The 17,074-nt window shown below is 49.7% G+C and overlaps 4 protein-coding genes across 4 annotated transcripts; 2 read left to right on the forward strand and 2 right to left on the reverse strand.

The window, feature by feature from the left end:
• Nucleotides 1–4,766: 4,766 nt before the first annotated feature.
• On the reverse strand, nucleotides 4,767–7,016 carry F5B22DRAFT_643339 (3-dehydroquinate dehydratase; the record flags this gene model as incomplete). The annotated part of the gene is made up of 1 exon (XM_047978252.1): nucleotides 4,767–7,016. The coding sequence occupies one exon, from the start codon at nucleotides 7,014–7,016 to the stop codon at nucleotides 4,767–4,769; it is 2,250 nt and encodes a 749-aa protein (XP_047833764.1).
• A 4,372-nt stretch (nucleotides 7,017–11,388) lies between these two features.
• F5B22DRAFT_643340 (uncharacterized protein) lies at nucleotides 11,389–12,329 on the forward strand (the record flags this gene model as incomplete). The annotated part of the gene is made up of 3 exons (XM_047978253.1): nucleotides 11,389–11,437; nucleotides 11,645–12,021; nucleotides 12,147–12,329. 3 exons carry the CDS (start codon nucleotides 11,389–11,391, stop codon nucleotides 12,327–12,329), a joined length of 609 nt encoding a protein of 202 aa, XP_047833765.1.
• A 319-nt stretch (nucleotides 12,330–12,648) lies between these two features.
• On the reverse strand, nucleotides 12,649–14,614 carry F5B22DRAFT_500345 (uncharacterized protein). The gene is made up of 2 exons (XM_047972442.1): nucleotides 14,301–14,614; nucleotides 12,649–14,197 (listed from the first exon to the last, which is right to left on the reverse strand). Exon 2 carries the CDS (start codon nucleotides 14,119–14,121, stop codon nucleotides 12,793–12,795), a length of 1,329 nt encoding a protein of 442 aa, XP_047833766.1. The 5' UTR covers nucleotides 14,122–14,197; nucleotides 14,301–14,614; the 3' UTR covers nucleotides 12,649–12,792.
• Nucleotides 14,613–16,304, forward strand: F5B22DRAFT_500142 (N-terminal nucleophile aminohydrolase). The gene is made up of 5 exons (XM_047972441.1): nucleotides 14,613–14,974; nucleotides 15,048–15,110; nucleotides 15,230–15,324; nucleotides 15,401–15,613; nucleotides 15,675–16,304. The coding sequence occupies exons 1-5, from the start codon at nucleotides 14,965–14,967 to the stop codon at nucleotides 16,059–16,061; spliced, it is 768 nt and encodes a 255-aa protein (XP_047833767.1). The 5' UTR covers nucleotides 14,613–14,964; the 3' UTR covers nucleotides 16,062–16,304.
• The last annotated feature ends 770 nt before the right edge of the window (nucleotides 16,305–17,074 follow it).

Below are 17,074 nucleotides of genomic sequence, written 5' to 3' on the forward strand. Positions count from 1 at the left end.
TAGCTGTAGATACTTTACCATTACAACTGTACATCCTAAGATCGCGCTTAAAGCTCTGGGGTGCTCCATGTTCGCCACGCTAGACTAACTTCTGTCCTTGAACAGCGCCTTGATCATACTCTTCCGGGTCTGCGGCCAGCACCCATTGCAAGGTCAGCGCGGGGCCGCAGCGGGGAAGCACTTGTTGCAGGGTATGGGGGCGCAATGGGATGGACGTGTTGGAGAAAGCACCATTCAAGTGGTGGATGTGTGTGCATAGGTAATAAGTAGAGTGACAGGGCAGTGAATCCTAGGTAGGTACATGGCGTTGAGCAAAGAATGCTACGCTACTAGCCCAGAATCTTAAAAGCAATATGGAAAAGTAGTCAAAGAGTTGCAGTTCAGTATAACTCAAAACGCCTATAACTCGCAATGTCAAGTTGCAATATGAGGAATGATTTGCCGAGGCTCTCAACTACCAAAATTGCGCAAAACATGGTTGGCGTGGAACCGGTGCCAACTCCACTGAGTTAGCTGCCTACCTGTAAGGTTTATGTCAAGGGGCCGCTGCTATCCTAGCGCACCATATTCCATGCTATGGTATGTATCTCGAATTCCGGCATTAGATAGAATAAGCCTCTACATGTAGGCGTGCTGGGTTTATTGTGAAAAGTACGGCGGTGGCGGCCGTCCGCCGTACGACAGACGAATGCATTTAGACGCCAGGCGTTGTTCTGTTCTGGTGTGCAGGCGAAATGCTAGGAAGTTCCTTGTTTAAGCGGCATCCTATCACATTCACCTGGCGGAACAAACCGTTGTTTGGTATTCCCGGCATGACGGGACGATAGCATACATAGTTTGAAGAGAAGAAAAGAAAGCCATAAGTATATTGGATGAACAAATGCTTGTACTATCTAGTATGTTGCACCCTGGCGATGCTACCTCCTGCGTCATCTCAATGCCAAACCATTCATCTAATGCCTCGACTTCAAGAAGCTAAGCCGTTCGAGGTTATCTACCTAACACATATGCGCTTGTCTTTGAACGATTCTGCGCCCAGCAAGGGCCTTTAGCTGCCTCGTACGGTAGTCTAAGGTTAGTACGTTCTATACTATAGAGGTAAAGCGCGGGCGTTAAGTCAGGACCGTGGGTCTTAAAAACCCAATCCTAAATGCGTCTTTGGAACCGACTACGTACGCTACAAAACGGCCCTATTCACTTGCGTCATCTGTAACAGCCACTATAGCATGACGGCACATTCCTGATAAGACCTTACTCATATCCTTTGTACTACAATGCTCGAAATGAAGATCACGATCTTCAGTACCGTGGCACTCTAGGTAACTGGGAAGCATCTCCAGTTGCCTGGGGCTCAGAGATAGTGACCTACGTACCGTAGACTCCCACCCTACAGGCACTGTAACTGCCAAAAGCCAATAGGCATGAGAGAGGTTCAATAAACTGAAGCTGTTTACAGTACGATCATATAAGAAAAGAGCACTCACCGCTACGAATAGCAAGCCTGTTCCCTACTGTGGGCTCTCGAATGGTGTTTCATACCCAGGCGAGCCCAGGTAGAAAGTGAATACGACGTGTGTATTCGGTGTTAATGTGCTGGGACACCAGGGATCTGATTGGTGCGCTACTGTCAGGTCAGGGGTAGTAGATCTCCTCCTATATCAGAAAGCTGTCTACATAGTGGACTGGTATCAGGCTGTCCTCGTGGCAGACACCACACTGGTTGGGGCATGGAAGCTTGCCCATAATAGGTTGGTCGGCGTGTTGGTACCGACTCGAGTCTCGGAGTTGAGAGGATATTGCCGATGCATGTATGGGGAAGCCAATGGCTGACTAGACGTCTTTATGATGAGGTGTGTCGCGCAAGCTTTTCCGCTTGTGAACTGGCGCAGCATTCAGATGCACCAGTTCACATCGTATCATGGTTCAAGGTTGCAAAGAACGTTCAGATCACACACAAGCTTGGGTGGCGTACGGCAAGCTGCAGCATACATCAATCTGCCGCACCCTTAATATGGTCTAATATGCTTACTGCATCACCGAAGTACCTAGATGTCGTACCATTGTGGGTTCCGGGTCCTTGGTCACCTCGAGGCTCGGTTTCGGTTATATAAAGTAGTCTAACAGCCCTCGAGCTTGGCTTCGCGCTCGCGTAGACTAGGTAGAATAGGTACCGTACTTTCATCGTCGTCGATCTGTTAGCTGATAAGATCGGACGAGGCGCCATGAGGGGCTCCATTGCTTCAGTACTCAAGGTTCTGGAACAGAACTACGGCTATAATGTCTTCTCCTAAGGCTCCACGACAAAGGATTATCCTCGTTGAAACGCTTGCTCTGTCTCCCCCCTATCCCATCATGACGCGCCCGTTTCGTGATAAGGAAGTTCAATGCCCAATCTGGCTTGATTACATAGTAGATCGAGGAGCAACAACGTATTCTTATGCACCACACCAGATACACTAGCAATAGGTAGTGTATAATACGCTACGGTACGCGCAACTCCATCGCCAAGAATTCATCCTCTCAATACTCACCTAACGTACTGTAGCGAGATGTGTTAGCGGAGTCGTAGCACACTACGGCCACTGCGAAGGCCGATGGCTGGAGTATGACATCGACAGTTTATGGTTGAACTACTAGTCATCCTGTTCTTGAATCAATACAATACAACCTAAGACAGAAGCCCAAGATAAGCTAGGGAGGGAATGTGTACAAGATCTACAAGTTGCAACCATATATCTTGAAAGCGACAGCAGCGTCCACCCTACATAACGCACGCCCGACTGCATCGTGGCATATCGTCGTTCCCTCCGGTTCATGATTCGCTATCGTGACCTATGATAACCGAGCAGTCTGCATGACCGAACGGACCTGCTCATTATGGTAAGCAGCGAGTAGAGTTATTCCCAGGACTGCTGTAATCGATGTCATCTCTCGACGATCGCGCTTGCTGCGCGCGTACTGCAGCCGAACTGCAGCGAAGAGGGGGGCGCCTCGTCCGACAAAAGGACGCAAAAGGACGTGATGACAGTAGAACGTGACCAAAGCTTCAACGGCTTTCCTCTCCGCGGAACCGAGAAACTCACAGCGTAGTATCGCACAACGTCGTGGCGTTGCACTAGCACAGAGGCGAGAATCCACTGATGCTACATTTACCGTCTGGGGTGCATCAGTAGCCCCCAGTGATCGATAGTCGTCCACTCCACAGCGACAGCTCCTTGTCATCCTTCTACCTAGGATCTCAACCAAGAGCGCTGTCTACACGGTATAGTTTGCGCACAGCACTTTCGGGCTTGACAATTTCCATTGGGTAATAAACAGTAGGTACTCGAGGCTACGTCGACTTCGAAATGGCGTCAAACTCGACTACATAAAGCGGTCTTCTATAGCAATAGAGAGAAAAGGCCACAAATAAGTGACGAAGTGGCCAATTCAAAATCTAGCATCAAGTGTGAGAAACAGGTACCCGGTTGATTGAGAGGAATGAAAAAGGTAACTGGCCAGTTTCTTGGACAGGTAAGATACGTACATAATAATACTTGACCTCCAGTTATTCAACTATGGGCGCTTGCTTGGGCAACTTGTTCCTTGGTAAACGGTTCATAGGCAGGTGTGGTATAGGAAACGGGGTTATTTTGACCGACATAGTACCGACACTCAAAAAGAAATCGGCTGCACCGAACAGAATATGCGGCTTGGTGAAAGTCTCGGTACGCAAAAAACATTGTCATTTGGACATGTCGTTTTCTTTGGAGCGGCTACTCACTCGGGTTTATCTAGAACCGATGACCGAAGGAAGACTGCCAAACTCAACTACGACCTTATTAGCACGCCGCATTGCCTCAATTGAGTGAGCGTGAGCTCGGAAGGTTATGCTTAGCCGAGACGCCTGAGAGACCCTGATCGTCGTCCTGAAGCGCAAGGAATATAATTCACTATAGAACTAATTTGCATAGGGCATATTTCCCCCAATAAATATGAACAGCGCCAGAAAACAGGTTATGAGTTGCCAGTGGTAGATATGGCATGGGTCTATACGAGATAAAAATAATCTATAGTTCAATAGCAAATGTGAAATTACCTTCATGATCTGCCAGTGTTGTTAACTAACACCATCTTCGGCTAACAAGGTTCGTTGCAAGAAGAGGTTTTACTTCGACGATCACATCGCGTAAGTCATTTCTCTAGTCGACTGAAATTGGGGGCTATGAATACGGCTAGAATTATGTGAGGACTGAAGCCAATGATATTACAATATCCCTTCACTTTAATCCCCCTTGAATCTCGGCACATGCTCTTAATGACGTTAGAAGTCATCAAAGAAACTGACAGATATCATCAACTTGGGATCTTCCAAGGGTACTGAGGATAGTCCGAAGCACGTATAAAGGCTCAGCGCGAAGCAATGTGATGACATTTTGGGTTTATAACATAGGAATTATAGTTCGGACAGGCTATTGCATTATAGCACGCCTATTAAGTATATACTGAGCTAGCTGCCTTTCTTATCGGCGCTGTAGACGGCGGTATCACCGTACTCAGAGTGGTAACTGCCAAGTTTGCGAATTGCAAGCCGATGGCGATTCATCCTCCTCTTCCTAAAGTAGATCTCCGCAGGCCTCTTACCCAGTATCAACAATATTGCCACCCCAAGATATGTTTAATTGTCATTGAAGAGACATTGAAGATCTATAAACTTTAACGGAAATATCGACGCCGGGTCCGAGTAGGCGAAAAATAAATTATGTGCGGTTTTGAATCCGTAATTATCAGAACATCCCTTGCCCGCTTGTCAGGCGCACGAAGCTGTAAGGGACGTTCTGGCCGACCAGCAGCCTGACAGTCTCGGCAGTGGTGAAAGCGGTCGTGTCTGCGACTCCATATGCGGCGAAACCGCACTGCTCCGCAATGGAGATTGGGTCGTCCTTCCTTGGACCATCTGCGAGGTCGAGAAAGACTTTGCGAATCTGAGACGAAGAACCCCTTGCGCCTCCGAAGAGCCGTACCAGCATACCTACGAGACTAGACTTCTCCGGCCCAAGAGCGGATACGAGGACGAAGGGACCGCCGTCGTCGCCCATTGTCCTTGCTTTCTGCAGGCTTTCGAGACTATTGAAGGGCTCAACTTTGAAGCTACGCGCTAGGGCAGGGGGTGTTTTGAAACCGACTGTGAACACTTTTCCCACGCGAAGCGCTTTCAGCGCATACATCGCTGACGCAGCATCATCGGCATGAGAAGCGAGGACGACCGCTGTGCGTCCAAAATATGCCGAGGGTGCAAGATCTCGTGTGAGGGTGAGGAGGATGCTACGCCAATTTGCGTTGTCAAAGAGGAGGGATGTTGTAGTGGGAAGTCCATGAGCATCATTCGGTGTCAGGGCAGATGAGGACTCGACCCGGCGTTGGGGGCTGGAAGGCGTTGATGAGGGCGCTGATCCCGGAGAAGACGTTGGGCTGGATTGGACCACAATGGTATCTACCATTCCCGTCATGTGAACTGCTTCGGTGAGAATCGGTCCTGTCCCGTTTTCGAGCTTTGAGAAAAATGTACTGTTATGCATCAGGCTTGTGAATGAAACAGGAGGGTTCAGATATGCGCCTCCGAAAGATCTTTGATTACACCAGGCCTCAATACTCAGAGATCCTTTTGTTTGCCTCTCGACTACTGCGAAGTGATGTGGTAAGCCTAGCTCGTTGAAACACTTCTCGTAGAAGGGGGCGTGAGGGACCTGTATCCGAGAGGGTGAGGTAATGATTCCGTAGATACTGCTCTTTGGTAATTGGCCTAGAGATGCTAGGGCGGCATTAATCTCAGCAGCGCTCATCTGACCAGGCGCGGCGATAATCGGGAGAAGGGGATGGGTGATAGGAGTAAAGACTTTATTGAATGTCCGTGATATCTGACCGGTCTCACCCATGTTGAGGCCGGAAAACGGGGGTGCGGTTGGGTACTCCGCTCGTATCTTTGAGCGAAAATACTCTAACTCGAAGTTCTCGTTATTGTCGTTGATAATGGCAATCATCTTGACTATGTGCGCATACTTGCATGACTCGACGAAAATAGATTGCGCATAAGCCGACGGCCACTTAAAGTAGCCGGTAAAGTCGTGAAAAGCCGACATGATGTGACTACTACCCCGGGTTTCGTAAAGCTTTCGTCGTATTTCCACTGGAAGCCATACTTCGACGTCAATGTATTCGACGCCCCATTGTATCGCGCGGTAAAGATATTCGTGGAATAACTCAGGATTGTCCATTGGGAAGCGTCCATTCTCTCGAGTACAGCGCGTAGTGTAAATGATGGGTAGTTCCGTCCTCTGGCGTAGAAGCATCACTTGCTCACCCACATAGCTCAAACTAGGTATTGGGGCGAATGTACCGTCACCAAGTGGTTCCTTAAGCAAGTCCACGCGCAGTTCCACGGCATCACATCCGACCGTTAGCACTTCGATGTTTGGCAAAGCAGCTCGAACATCGGGAAATGTCGTCGAAATAAAGAATGTACGGGGTTTTGTCATAAGTGTATCATGGTGGTTAACCTGTCCAAGAATGAATGAAATAAAACGGGCCAGGTCCTGCCGACATTGTAAGGTGTCCGTATATAAGAATTCGAAGTCGCACTGGGCTGAGAGATATGTATCCGGCGGCATCCCGAGGCCGACGTTGTGGGAATGTATGACGACCGTGGTGTTTTTATCCCGACCCTCCACACCTATCCTCGCACTTTCAGCTGAAATACCAAGTACCAACTCTTGCTCTGTTGCCACAATACCCTGAAAACTTTCAGCCAGTTGAAGTGGCTTCCCTAAAACATCCGCAAAAGTCGATACTATCTTCTCCTGCCCGGGACCGTACACGATCACAGGCGTTCGAGTGTCACCTCTCCGAAACCTATTACTCGTCTTGATAGTGTCTGTAGGAGGTGTCACGGCTCTTGAATCCATGTCCATTGCAACCTCTGGCGACAAATTCCCATTTGGACTGCGCCGATGGACCGGCATCGGGGCTTGAGCCAACATCTTGTATACGCCGATGAAACTACACAGTTGATATCTCGGGAGAGTCCTGTGACGTAGTGTTTCCTCGAGCAATTTAGAGTAATGGTCCCTCCTAACTCCAGGCTCTCACCCAAGTACCACTGAGCCCAGGGAGTCAAACTGTACTTGAATTAAAGACCAAGACATAAACTAACAAGTGCATGGCAAATGCCGCCAACCATGCCGTGCGCCACTCTAATGTAACCCTAGTGAGATCACAGTAGTTAGTTGGCAGACGGATATAAAGAAAAGCGCGGGAGTGGTAGCAGCGGTATTTAGACGGACTAACTTAGGCAGATGATATGCGAGCTCCGTTCAGCTGAGGCTCAAGTTTATTAGGACAGCGAGGCGTAGCAGAAACTGAGGGTGGACTTCATTAGTAAGGTTACAGAACTACTCTGTAGGTTGGGCAACTACATCTGAATATCTATCAATTAAGTGAGCCGGAAACGTACCTGGATAGAGTGAACGTGATACAAGGCTTTCCTATCAATCATACCAGGTCGTTCATGGCATGAATGAGCGACAATAATTCTTCCAGCCACTAGATCGCAGGATTTGATCCCTGGCCTGCTACAGCCGCCATATTATACTTGTACGTGTAATATGTGTAATGGGGTACCTGATATTATGTATGTTATTACCTCGCGCTACCAGATTTATGCTTTGCACTAAACTGCCTATCGGCCGGTTCATTGAACGGCCCAGCCGTACATGGTTCGTCCCACCAGACCACCTATGCCTACATTAGCGAAGCCTGTTTCTCTCCAATTGATACATAGAATTAGTCGTATCATCTGCTATATCGACTTGATTTGCACTCATATATGATTACAGTTGCTTCCGCCAGAGATAACAGGGTTGCTGAAAGTTAAGCGTAATGTACCCATCAATCCTCTGGAAAGCTGGAACTCGCCCCCGTCATAGCCTACAGGACAATGTGCGGTAGTTTGTGGGGAGGTGGGCCGCGAGAGGCGAGGTCGAGTCCAGCGGGGAACAATAAAGCCGTTCCATTGATGGATGTTCCTGTAAGTAAGTGCGCGTGTAGTCTCAAGACTTGGCAGTGAACATGAAGAGAAGAGGGAGCAGCCCTTAGGCGGAGAAATCTCGCAAATGTTGTAGCAACTAGGATTACCGAAACAATATTTGGGGCTACATGAAACAAAGCCTATTGCCTCGATACAACATTTGAAGCTTTACACGCAGCTGGTGCTCGAAATCGTTGGGATATCTATAGCACGTGCGTTCTTTGATCCGAGGACGTGTGGGCAGCATGCCCACTACTTATCAGTTACCAATTCAATACGCGAGAATACGTTAGTGCTTTATTTATTCGTACCGCTGTTAAGGGCAAAGATAGCGTACAATCCCCAGACAAGCGAACCCCCGGAACTTGAAGAACTTAACATTATACATTTTGTACATCAACGATTGTTTCTTGGGTCGGCCTCATTATACCAACAGCGCGCCTGCTAGAGCTACACAGCACGCACGTCTATATCATGTTCCTCACCTCGGATCCGAGCATGCCCGTGAGCTCCGAGCAGTCAGGACGAGATGGTTGAAAGACGGGTTACTGGCACCTACCAATATTAAGGTAAGGTGTATGTGCCCAACTACCTACATAGGCTAAGCAGATGGCGCTGGATAGCGTGTGGAGAAATACCCCGAAGAAGTTGGGGAAGACAGGGGGCCTCACATCAACCAACTAAGCCCCATTTCTGGAGAAATCTGGCACCAATCTTCCATCAATCACAATCGACGAGTCTGCTCAAGAGGATTGTGCCGCAGTTGTTCTCCCGCTGGATTGCTGACAACGCTTAACATTTAGCCTACGGAGAATTTATCGTCAGGTCCGTCTGCGTACCGCAGATAGAACAGACCGAGAAGCACCTGAGTACGCATCTACCCACCTCGCTTTACTCTTCATGGGATATCTCTCCAGTTTAAGCTTCTGGGCCTGATACCAAATTGGAACTTCTGCCTGTTCTAGTATCACATGGAGATGTAAACGCTCCCATTGTGCAGTACTGTACAGAGAATTCTTGTCACCAGGTTGGCTCAAAAAGCTCTACAATTGTTATGCTTTTAGCTGAACCCCCCAGGTACCTAGGTGTTCACAGCCTCTAGGTGAGCCTCAACTACCCATCACGCAGATTTCGTAGCTATTCCCTTTACGAGCAGTGTCACTATACCATTGTGCCACTGTGCCTACCCAGAGGTACAAATCACCTGCGACTCATGACGAATATGGCCACCACTGCAAGTGTTTACGTGTAATGGCACGGTCAAAAGCGCGCCACTCTGATAGTAGGTTACGCACAGTAATGATAGCGAAGCATAGTCTCTCTATCCAGTAAAGGCAGGAGATAGGGCTTCCTTTTCAAAATGCCATCGCTGATATCTAAGAGCAGTAGAGTAATTGAGTCGGATGTTGAGATAGAAGGACGTTGGAAGTGTCCGGGGAGATGCTATGATAGGATGTTCTAGCCAAGGACGTTGACTACCCAATACATAGTGGGATCAAAAACGTCGAGGGATCGATAAATCTATAAATAAATAAGCCACCTGCGCTGCGCCACTTGACCAGTTTCATCAAATATCACAATAGGTAAAACATCATAGGCCGTGCTCAAGCCTCAATCCCATTATCGCTATCATCCTATGCATTCCAATACCAGAATAGCACCGTATGGTTCGGCCAATCAGAGAGAAGCATCTTCTCTGTTTGCCAGGTATGATGGTCTATATTCGATACAATGTTGTTTTTTGTGTTGCAATGAGCACCAAAGGGGTTCATCATTGAATCTTAACTCGGCAGGGACATGTTCTGGCACTGCGTCACCTAGAAACTATGCTATATGCAGCAAGGTCAACTCGATAGTTGATATGAAACATACCGAGACATGATCTAGAGTTGAAATTTATGAGTTGCTAGACTATACGAGAGTAGAACTTACTGATTATGTTGAAACATCTTTATATATTTGGCGATGCTCAACGCTAGACTAACCCTTCCGCCAACCCCTCACTTACAAGGCAAGGTAACGCCACGGTATTCTTCCAACCTACCTACTTAAGGCTACTATATCTCCATTGAATGTGCCGGTCATCATATTTTGACAGCAACTAGGCGCATCATTCAAGTATCCCATTTCATATTGCCATTTCATATTGGCAGGAGAAAATCGGATGCAAGCGGAATCAGAGGGTAGACGACAGAGACTGTCGTACGTTACCCCACCGAGGCCTCCGGATACATACCTAAGCGGCGTCGCATGCGGTTGACGCCGGCCCATACTTTTCTACTACAGTAACGTGCCACCACGTCCTCATGAATTGGACTCCCGGGCGTTAAATTCATGGGTAAGAGAGAGATGCCGAAGAAGACAAGTGATTCGATTACTTTGCAGACACGAATTCCAAGCAGTGACACCGGGATTCCTACATAGGTAGGTGATGGCTCCAGATCCTATCTCATATACTAGTTAGCTGTGATCTATTTACTATCTATCACATCTGGACTGGTCACAGAAGCAAATGTGATACAAACAATCAATCATAGTCGTTACCTATCTCCCTCCCTACCTCTTAGAAGGTAACATATCCTCTGCATCTGCAGTCTGCTGCAGCAAGGTGAAGAGCACCTGCTCCGATGTTCTACAGAGATTGGCTGGTAATCCTCCGATAGCGATGCAGGTTGGAGACGATAAGTAGCCGCTATTAGCGGGTCTGTGCTTCTGTCTGTCCTCTGTAAGTGAGTCCCTAGTCTAGACAGACTTGTGAGACGGCCAATTGTATGTAAGATGAGCCAGGCAGCCGAATTACCTGTCTGTATCAACATTCACGGTTTGATTCTATGACTGAAATCACTTCAGTCTCTCCTCGCTGAATACCTTCATTTTTCAGCTCTCATGAGATCTATCCAGCCAGCCGGCCGAGATAGACTTTCGGTGTGCTACACTCCCCTGGCAAACGCTCACCTCGTCTTTCCCTACGTTACCTCGCATCCAAGAGATCGTCCTCTCGCATTACCCAAAGTTGCTCCCCAAACCCATACTTCGTCCCCACATTCGACCAGCAGCTGATACACGTAGCCCAATCAATCAGCTCGCCAGCCCAACCAGACCAAGCAACCCACGTCAAGAAAACGGTCGACGACCGTTCAACCTACCTACCCTCTTCGACAATTAAAAGAAAGAGCTCGCAAACGAATCCCTCGGACATGCGGGGGTTCTATATCTGAGCTCATATCAACTGCTTTCTCAATAGCTTCAACTTCCCTTTTCCTTTATTTCGCTTCCCTCATTGCTGGTCGAGAAGAGGACGCCTAGGTGCGCAAACGTCAGGCACCATGACTCGCAAAATAGTGTATTCAGTCGCCCTCGGCATCTTCGTGTGTAGTACGTCATTTCCCTCCTTCAACCAGCCCCCAAATCACCACCACCACCACCACCAACATCTCCAACTGGAGTGTTCAATCCAAGCCATTGAAACATGAGCTATGCCATCATATGATTGCAATCATGTCCCTGTCGAAGTGTTCTCGACAAGTTGGAACCCGAATGGACGGAACATTTATCATGCGCATGACCAAAGCTAACCACTAGATGCCTCTTCCACAGCCACCGCCCTAACACTCACCTCGCTCCTGACGACGCACTGGGTGACCTACAGCGTGACGGCATCCACGGGCTCGACCTTCTCGAAGCGTCTGGGCCTACACGAGAGCTGCTCCTCGGTCGCCGACCCGGCGTGCCGCCCGTTCCCCAGCGACGACGACTGCCGCGACGACAAGACGTTCTGCTCGCTGTGGCGCACCAGCGGCTTCCTGCTGTCCTTCGCCACCATCGTCGAGCTCGCCACCCTCGTCAGCTTCCTCGTCGTGCTCGCCGGCGGCAAGTTCAAGCGCGAGGGCGGCTGGATGTTGATCGGGGGCCTCCTGTGCGCCGATGCCGTGGTTGAATTTGCGAGCATGGGGATTGTGGTGAGTAATTTTTTTTCTTTAATAACCTTTCTCTCTCTCTCTTTTCTACTCTCGATGCGTCTACGATATATTCTATCTGTTCGTACTGGAATGGGGATCACAATTATTTAACGATGAAACTGCAGGCTTGGCTATTCGACCACGACTCGCAGTTCGTCGTCCCGGGTTGGACCCTCGACTACTCCTTCTACCTATGCGCGTTCAGCGCGGGCGTCTCCGTCTTGCTGGCCGCTGTCCTGGCTGCTTCGGCATACGTCTTGCCCCCCGAGGACGACTACGAGTATCTCGAAGACCCGCTGGATTCCTAGAGAATCGGTTACCTTTTTTTCGCGGTTGTGGAAGGTCATGGTTTATAGCAGTTGGCATGCATGTCTTTGGGGTTTCTGGCTCTCCGGTGTATCTCGCTTTGATTGCTTCATCGTGGTTGTGTCGCGATGGAATTGTCTACTTGGCAGGTTCCTTTGTCTCCTCCCTGAAAAGGTAAGGTACCTTGGTATATATAGGAGTTGGTCTTTGGCGTTTTGGTGCTGTATTGGCATTATATGAGTTTACCTATTTGATGGATTAAAATGATTTATCGGCAACATGAATGAAGTGGCGGGGTGTAGGGGGCATCAACGGCCCGGTAACAATATCAGCGTTATATCACTTTTACAATACTATGCACATGGTGTCAAAGTCGATATGTGAATTGCCTGAATTACTTTTCTGGGTATCTTATCCTGGTGTATCAAGTCTAACAAGAACCAACATTCCGGGGGAAGTACATGTCTAATCGTCGTCATCCTCGGAATCAGACGACTCCGAAGACGAAGACGACGAACTGCTCGACGAGGTATCCTCATTATCTCTATTCCCCCCCTCCTCGTCCGAGTCCTCGTCCGAAGATGAACCCGAGCTGCTACCGCTACTGCTATCGCTCCCGCTAGAGCTGGTGTCGTCCTCGGACTCGCTTTCGGATTCGGACTCTGAGCTCGTGTCGTCTTCGACGGCGGCCGTGCGCAGTTTCCTCTTCCGCTTCGTCCTCTGCTGCGGGCCGTCGTTGAGCTTGAGGCGTTGCTTCTCGTCATCGCCATCTCCGCTGCCCGGTGGATTTCCTTTCTCTGTAGCTGTAGACTCTCCGCTCGTGGTTGTGGTTGTTGCTGTCGTCGTCTCCGATGCGTCGGTCTCAGAGAGCTCGTCCAGAACCATCTCCGCGCGCATCCGCTTGACGACGCGACGCTGCATCTCCATGTCCGTCGTGCGCAGGACGTATTCCACCTCGTCGAAGCGCCGCTTCTCGGGCGTCCGGGGTTGGCCCAGGAACATCTTGATGACCTCATCGTATTCCTTCTGCTTCCGCTCCGCCATCTCCTTGGAGGCCACCCCAGAGAAGCCAGCGGCGCCTGCCTGCATATCTTGCGCCTTGATGCCGTTGGCGAGCTCCCGTAGCCGTGTCCGCACGCCGCCTTGCAGGCCTCGAATGTACTCGTAGAACACGTTGATGTCCACCGCGGGGATGGTGGTCTCGTCCGCGCCCGCGAACACTTGCTCCAATAGCCGCGTTTGGTGGTTCTTGTTGAATTTCCAGCTGTCCCGCGCCGTGTGCCAGGTCCGCAGGTAGGCGAGCGCCGGCTCTAGATTGACGGGGGCAGACTTCTTGATTGGCTTTGCCGGAGCCGCGGCGGCAGCGTTGACGGCAGCACCCTTTGGCTGCTTTGGCTTTGGCTGCTTGGTTTTCACTGGTACGGAAGGTTGCGGGCCGGCTGTATCCGCGGTGAAGGAGACAGCCTTTGGTTTCTTGCTGGGTGGTGTCTGGTGGGAGGAGGAGTTCTGGTCCTGCCAATTGTCCTGCCTGGCCCTTTTGGCAGAGTGGTCTAATGCAGGGGCACCGCCCGAGGCTCTCCTTTTCGCATTGGGGGTTGAGCCGCCAAGATGTGCCCGATTGTTGGGCACTGATGACGAAGACTCGGGAGTGGCAACCGTCCCGTGGGTGGTGGGAGGGTGGGTAGCGTCATGGCTTTGTCCCTCAGATGCAGGTTTGAGCTTGAGACCCAATCGCTTCCAGGCTGGAACTCGCTGCGTTGGCGCATCCCCAGTGGAGTTGAAGGAGGACGACATGGCCGGAGATTGGACAGAACCTGGTGGGATAGATACACTTGTGGGCGATCAGGCCAACCTACTCAGTTGAGGTTGTCTGCGCAGAGGATGTCTCAGAAGTATGTATTTTGACTGAAAATTCCTTGATTCTTCGATTCAAGCACAGCGACAGCCGCAGGTATGAAGAATGAGAATCTCACCTCACGTTGAGCTAAGTTAGGCTCAGATGCATGAGAGAGCTAATATAGTCCCGTTAGCGCCAATGCACGGTAATATTCTACATCCGCAAGTGTTAGAATAAGTTCCGGTCGCCAATAAGACTGCGAGACTTTGAGAATTCGCCGAAGCTCTAAGGTCGGAGAGGTATCGTGAGCTGTTGATGCTAGTTATATTTTCATCTTTTTAGACAGTGGAGCTCTGGGCAGAGATGGATACAAGTCTGGATCCTTCCTAGAAGAAAGTATCGCGAGAGTGGAATAACCTTGAGAGAGCTCATTCCTCTTGGACAATATGCATTAAAACCGGATTATGAAGATATAGGTATTGGACCTGGAGTGCCAGACGATCTGACCAATGGTGGCCCGAGCTCCAGCTCTCAGGCAGCTCGACCGCGTAAACAGCTTCCCATGTGGATTGCGTCTGGGGCAGGCAACCTGGAAGGCTCCGTCAGTGTCACTTAGCTAGTAGAGCTACCTCTGCCATCAACGTCGTTGTTTGCGAAGATCCCCCTCTACTACTACAACAATCTTTCTTACGACCCAGCCAGCCTCTGCGCGGATCTCTTCCTTCGGACTCGACTGTCTCTCATCTCCTTTTCTGCTTTCGCAGGTTAGCCCGGACATCTCACCGGCTTAAGCTTTCATCATGTCGGGAGGTACGTTATCGCTCGAGCTCTCTGAGATCGATGATGAAAATAGTATTCAGCGCTGACGGTGTTAAACGGATAGGCAGCGCTGGTTATGACCGGCACATCACCATCTTCTCTGAGCAGGGCAGGCTCTACCAAGTCGGTATGTTCAGCGATACGGACCCGACAACCCCCGCCATCAGCTACCCACGCAATAACCCGAGACTCGGTGAGACCTGCGATGAATGAGGCTCCGTGACTGACAGGAGGATCATCGTATAGAATATGCCTTCAAGGCTATCACTGCTGCCAATATTATGTCGATAGGTGTTCGAGGGAAGGACTGTGCGGTGGTCCTGTCCCAGAAAAAGGTCCCTGTAAGCGTTTTCAGCCTCTTGCCCCAGCTACGAAGGGCCTCCAATACGTGAGGCTGAAGCTGACTACATGGTCAAGGACAAACTGATCGACCCTTCCTCGGTATCCCACATTTTCCAGATCTCACCGTCTGTCGGGTGCGTCATGACCGGCTCTATCGCGGACGCCCGTGCATTCGCTCAGCGTGCCCAGGGTGAGGCGGCCGAATTCCGCTACAAATATGGCTACGAGATGCCGTGCGATGTCTTAGCCAAGAGGCTGGCGAACATTAGTCAGGTGTACACACAGAGGGTATGATTGCATGCATGGTACATTGTGAATGTGAGCCTCTATGCTGACATTATCGTGATAGGCACACATGCGCCCCTACGGTGTGGCGACAACTCTGATATCACTAGACGCCGAATTTGGTCCTCAGCTCTTCAAGACTGATCCTGCTGGATATTACGTTGGCTACAAGGGCACGGCAGCTGGACCTAAGCAACAAGAGGCTCTCAACCATCTAGAGAAGAAGCTTAAGAACAAGGAGCATGCCGAAGGTAGCTGGGAAGATGTTGTGGAACTGGCGATCACTACTCTCAGCACTGTTCTCAGCATGGATTTCAAGAAGGGAGAGATTGAAATTGGAATAGTTGGCGGTCCGCGCGCGGACGGCAAGGAAGGCCCAGATCCGTCATTCAGAACTCTGACCGAAGATGAGATAGACGACAGGCTACAGGCCATTGCGGAGAAGGACTAGTGGATGATGCCTAAAACGCCATAAGGCTGAACCCTCGTCAACGTAGCTAATTTGCCTGTATGGAGAGTTCGGCGTTGGTTTGCCACCCGTTGTTGCCCGGTTGAGATGGAGGGGTAGAGAGGTGTTATGATATATACCCCTTGTTCTCCATATGCAATAGTCCCATTGGCGCCCAATGAGGCGTCGAGCAGGCAATTCTATTTTTGACGTAACTACAACAATAGCCCGTTGCGACCTCGATAAACAACCTCAAACACGACTTGGTAGGCGTGGTCAGACTGTTCTTACCATGTGCCTACGCACGTCAGAAAGGCTAGATCATGTTGAGCTGAACATGAGTTACTCAGGCTCTCTTGGTTGTTCTTGGCCCCCGTGCAATGTGTCTACATAGTATGTAATGGTCGTTTGCAATTGAGTACGACGGCCCAAAGAGGCAGCGGACTCCTTGGTGATTATTATATTTACCACAAATAAACATTCATTTCAATGTCCCAAAATACCTACGCAGGGTTACCCTACCCTCTCCATTTTCACCTCACTAGGAGCCTGGTCAATGATGCTTGCAGAAATCTCAGCCGCCATGTCGTCCCGCGACAGTGGAACCTCGCTCCGAGAAACAAGGGTGCTGACATACATACGTACTTACATACATACCACACACACCTCGCAACGTGCGCGCGCGCGGCAACTAGCGTTTGGAATGGGCGTGGCAAGGAGCAGGGATGTCTATTGCGTAGAGGATTGGGTTACGTTTGGAATAATGATTTAATACTACGACCTCATATATGTAGGATTTTGCAGTTATCTTCCTAGAATGGCCTATGCTCTTGCTATTCTTATAGTAGTATAGATAAGCGATATTGCTGATGAAGATGACGACGATAAATGATTTCTACTCCAGGGTGAATAAGGAGAAACGTTAAGGCAGCGCCATCATAGTGTCCACTACCTACGGTACCAGTATCTACATGGTGAGGAAGTTATTGGAACTGGTCATCAGGCAGAGCGGCTGC

This window comes from Xylaria bambusicola (genome assembly GCF_022495145.1).
Source record: "Xylaria bambusicola strain CBS 139988 unplaced genomic scaffold F5B22scaffold_7, whole genome shotgun sequence".
In the NCBI taxonomy this organism is placed as follows: Eukaryota; Fungi; Ascomycota; class Sordariomycetes; order Xylariales; family Xylariaceae; genus Xylaria; species Xylaria bambusicola.

What these genes read in the sequence shown, in the direction of transcription:
- F5B22DRAFT_500345 (XM_047972442.1), bottom strand. Translation starts at nt 14,121, where the DNA reads ATGTCGTCCTCCTTCAACTCCACTGGGGATGCGCCAACGCAGCGAGTT.
- F5B22DRAFT_500142 (XM_047972441.1), top strand. An exon ending in GGGCAGGCTCTACCAAGTCG is followed by an intron (nt 15,111 to 15,229) that starts GTATGTTCAGCG and finishes ATCATCGTATAG; the next exon opens with AATATGCCTTCAAGGCTATC. An exon ending in TGTCCCAGAAAAAGGTCCCT is followed by an intron (nt 15,325 to 15,400) that starts GTAAGCGTTTTC and finishes TACATGGTCAAG; the next exon opens with GACAAACTGATCGACCCTTC.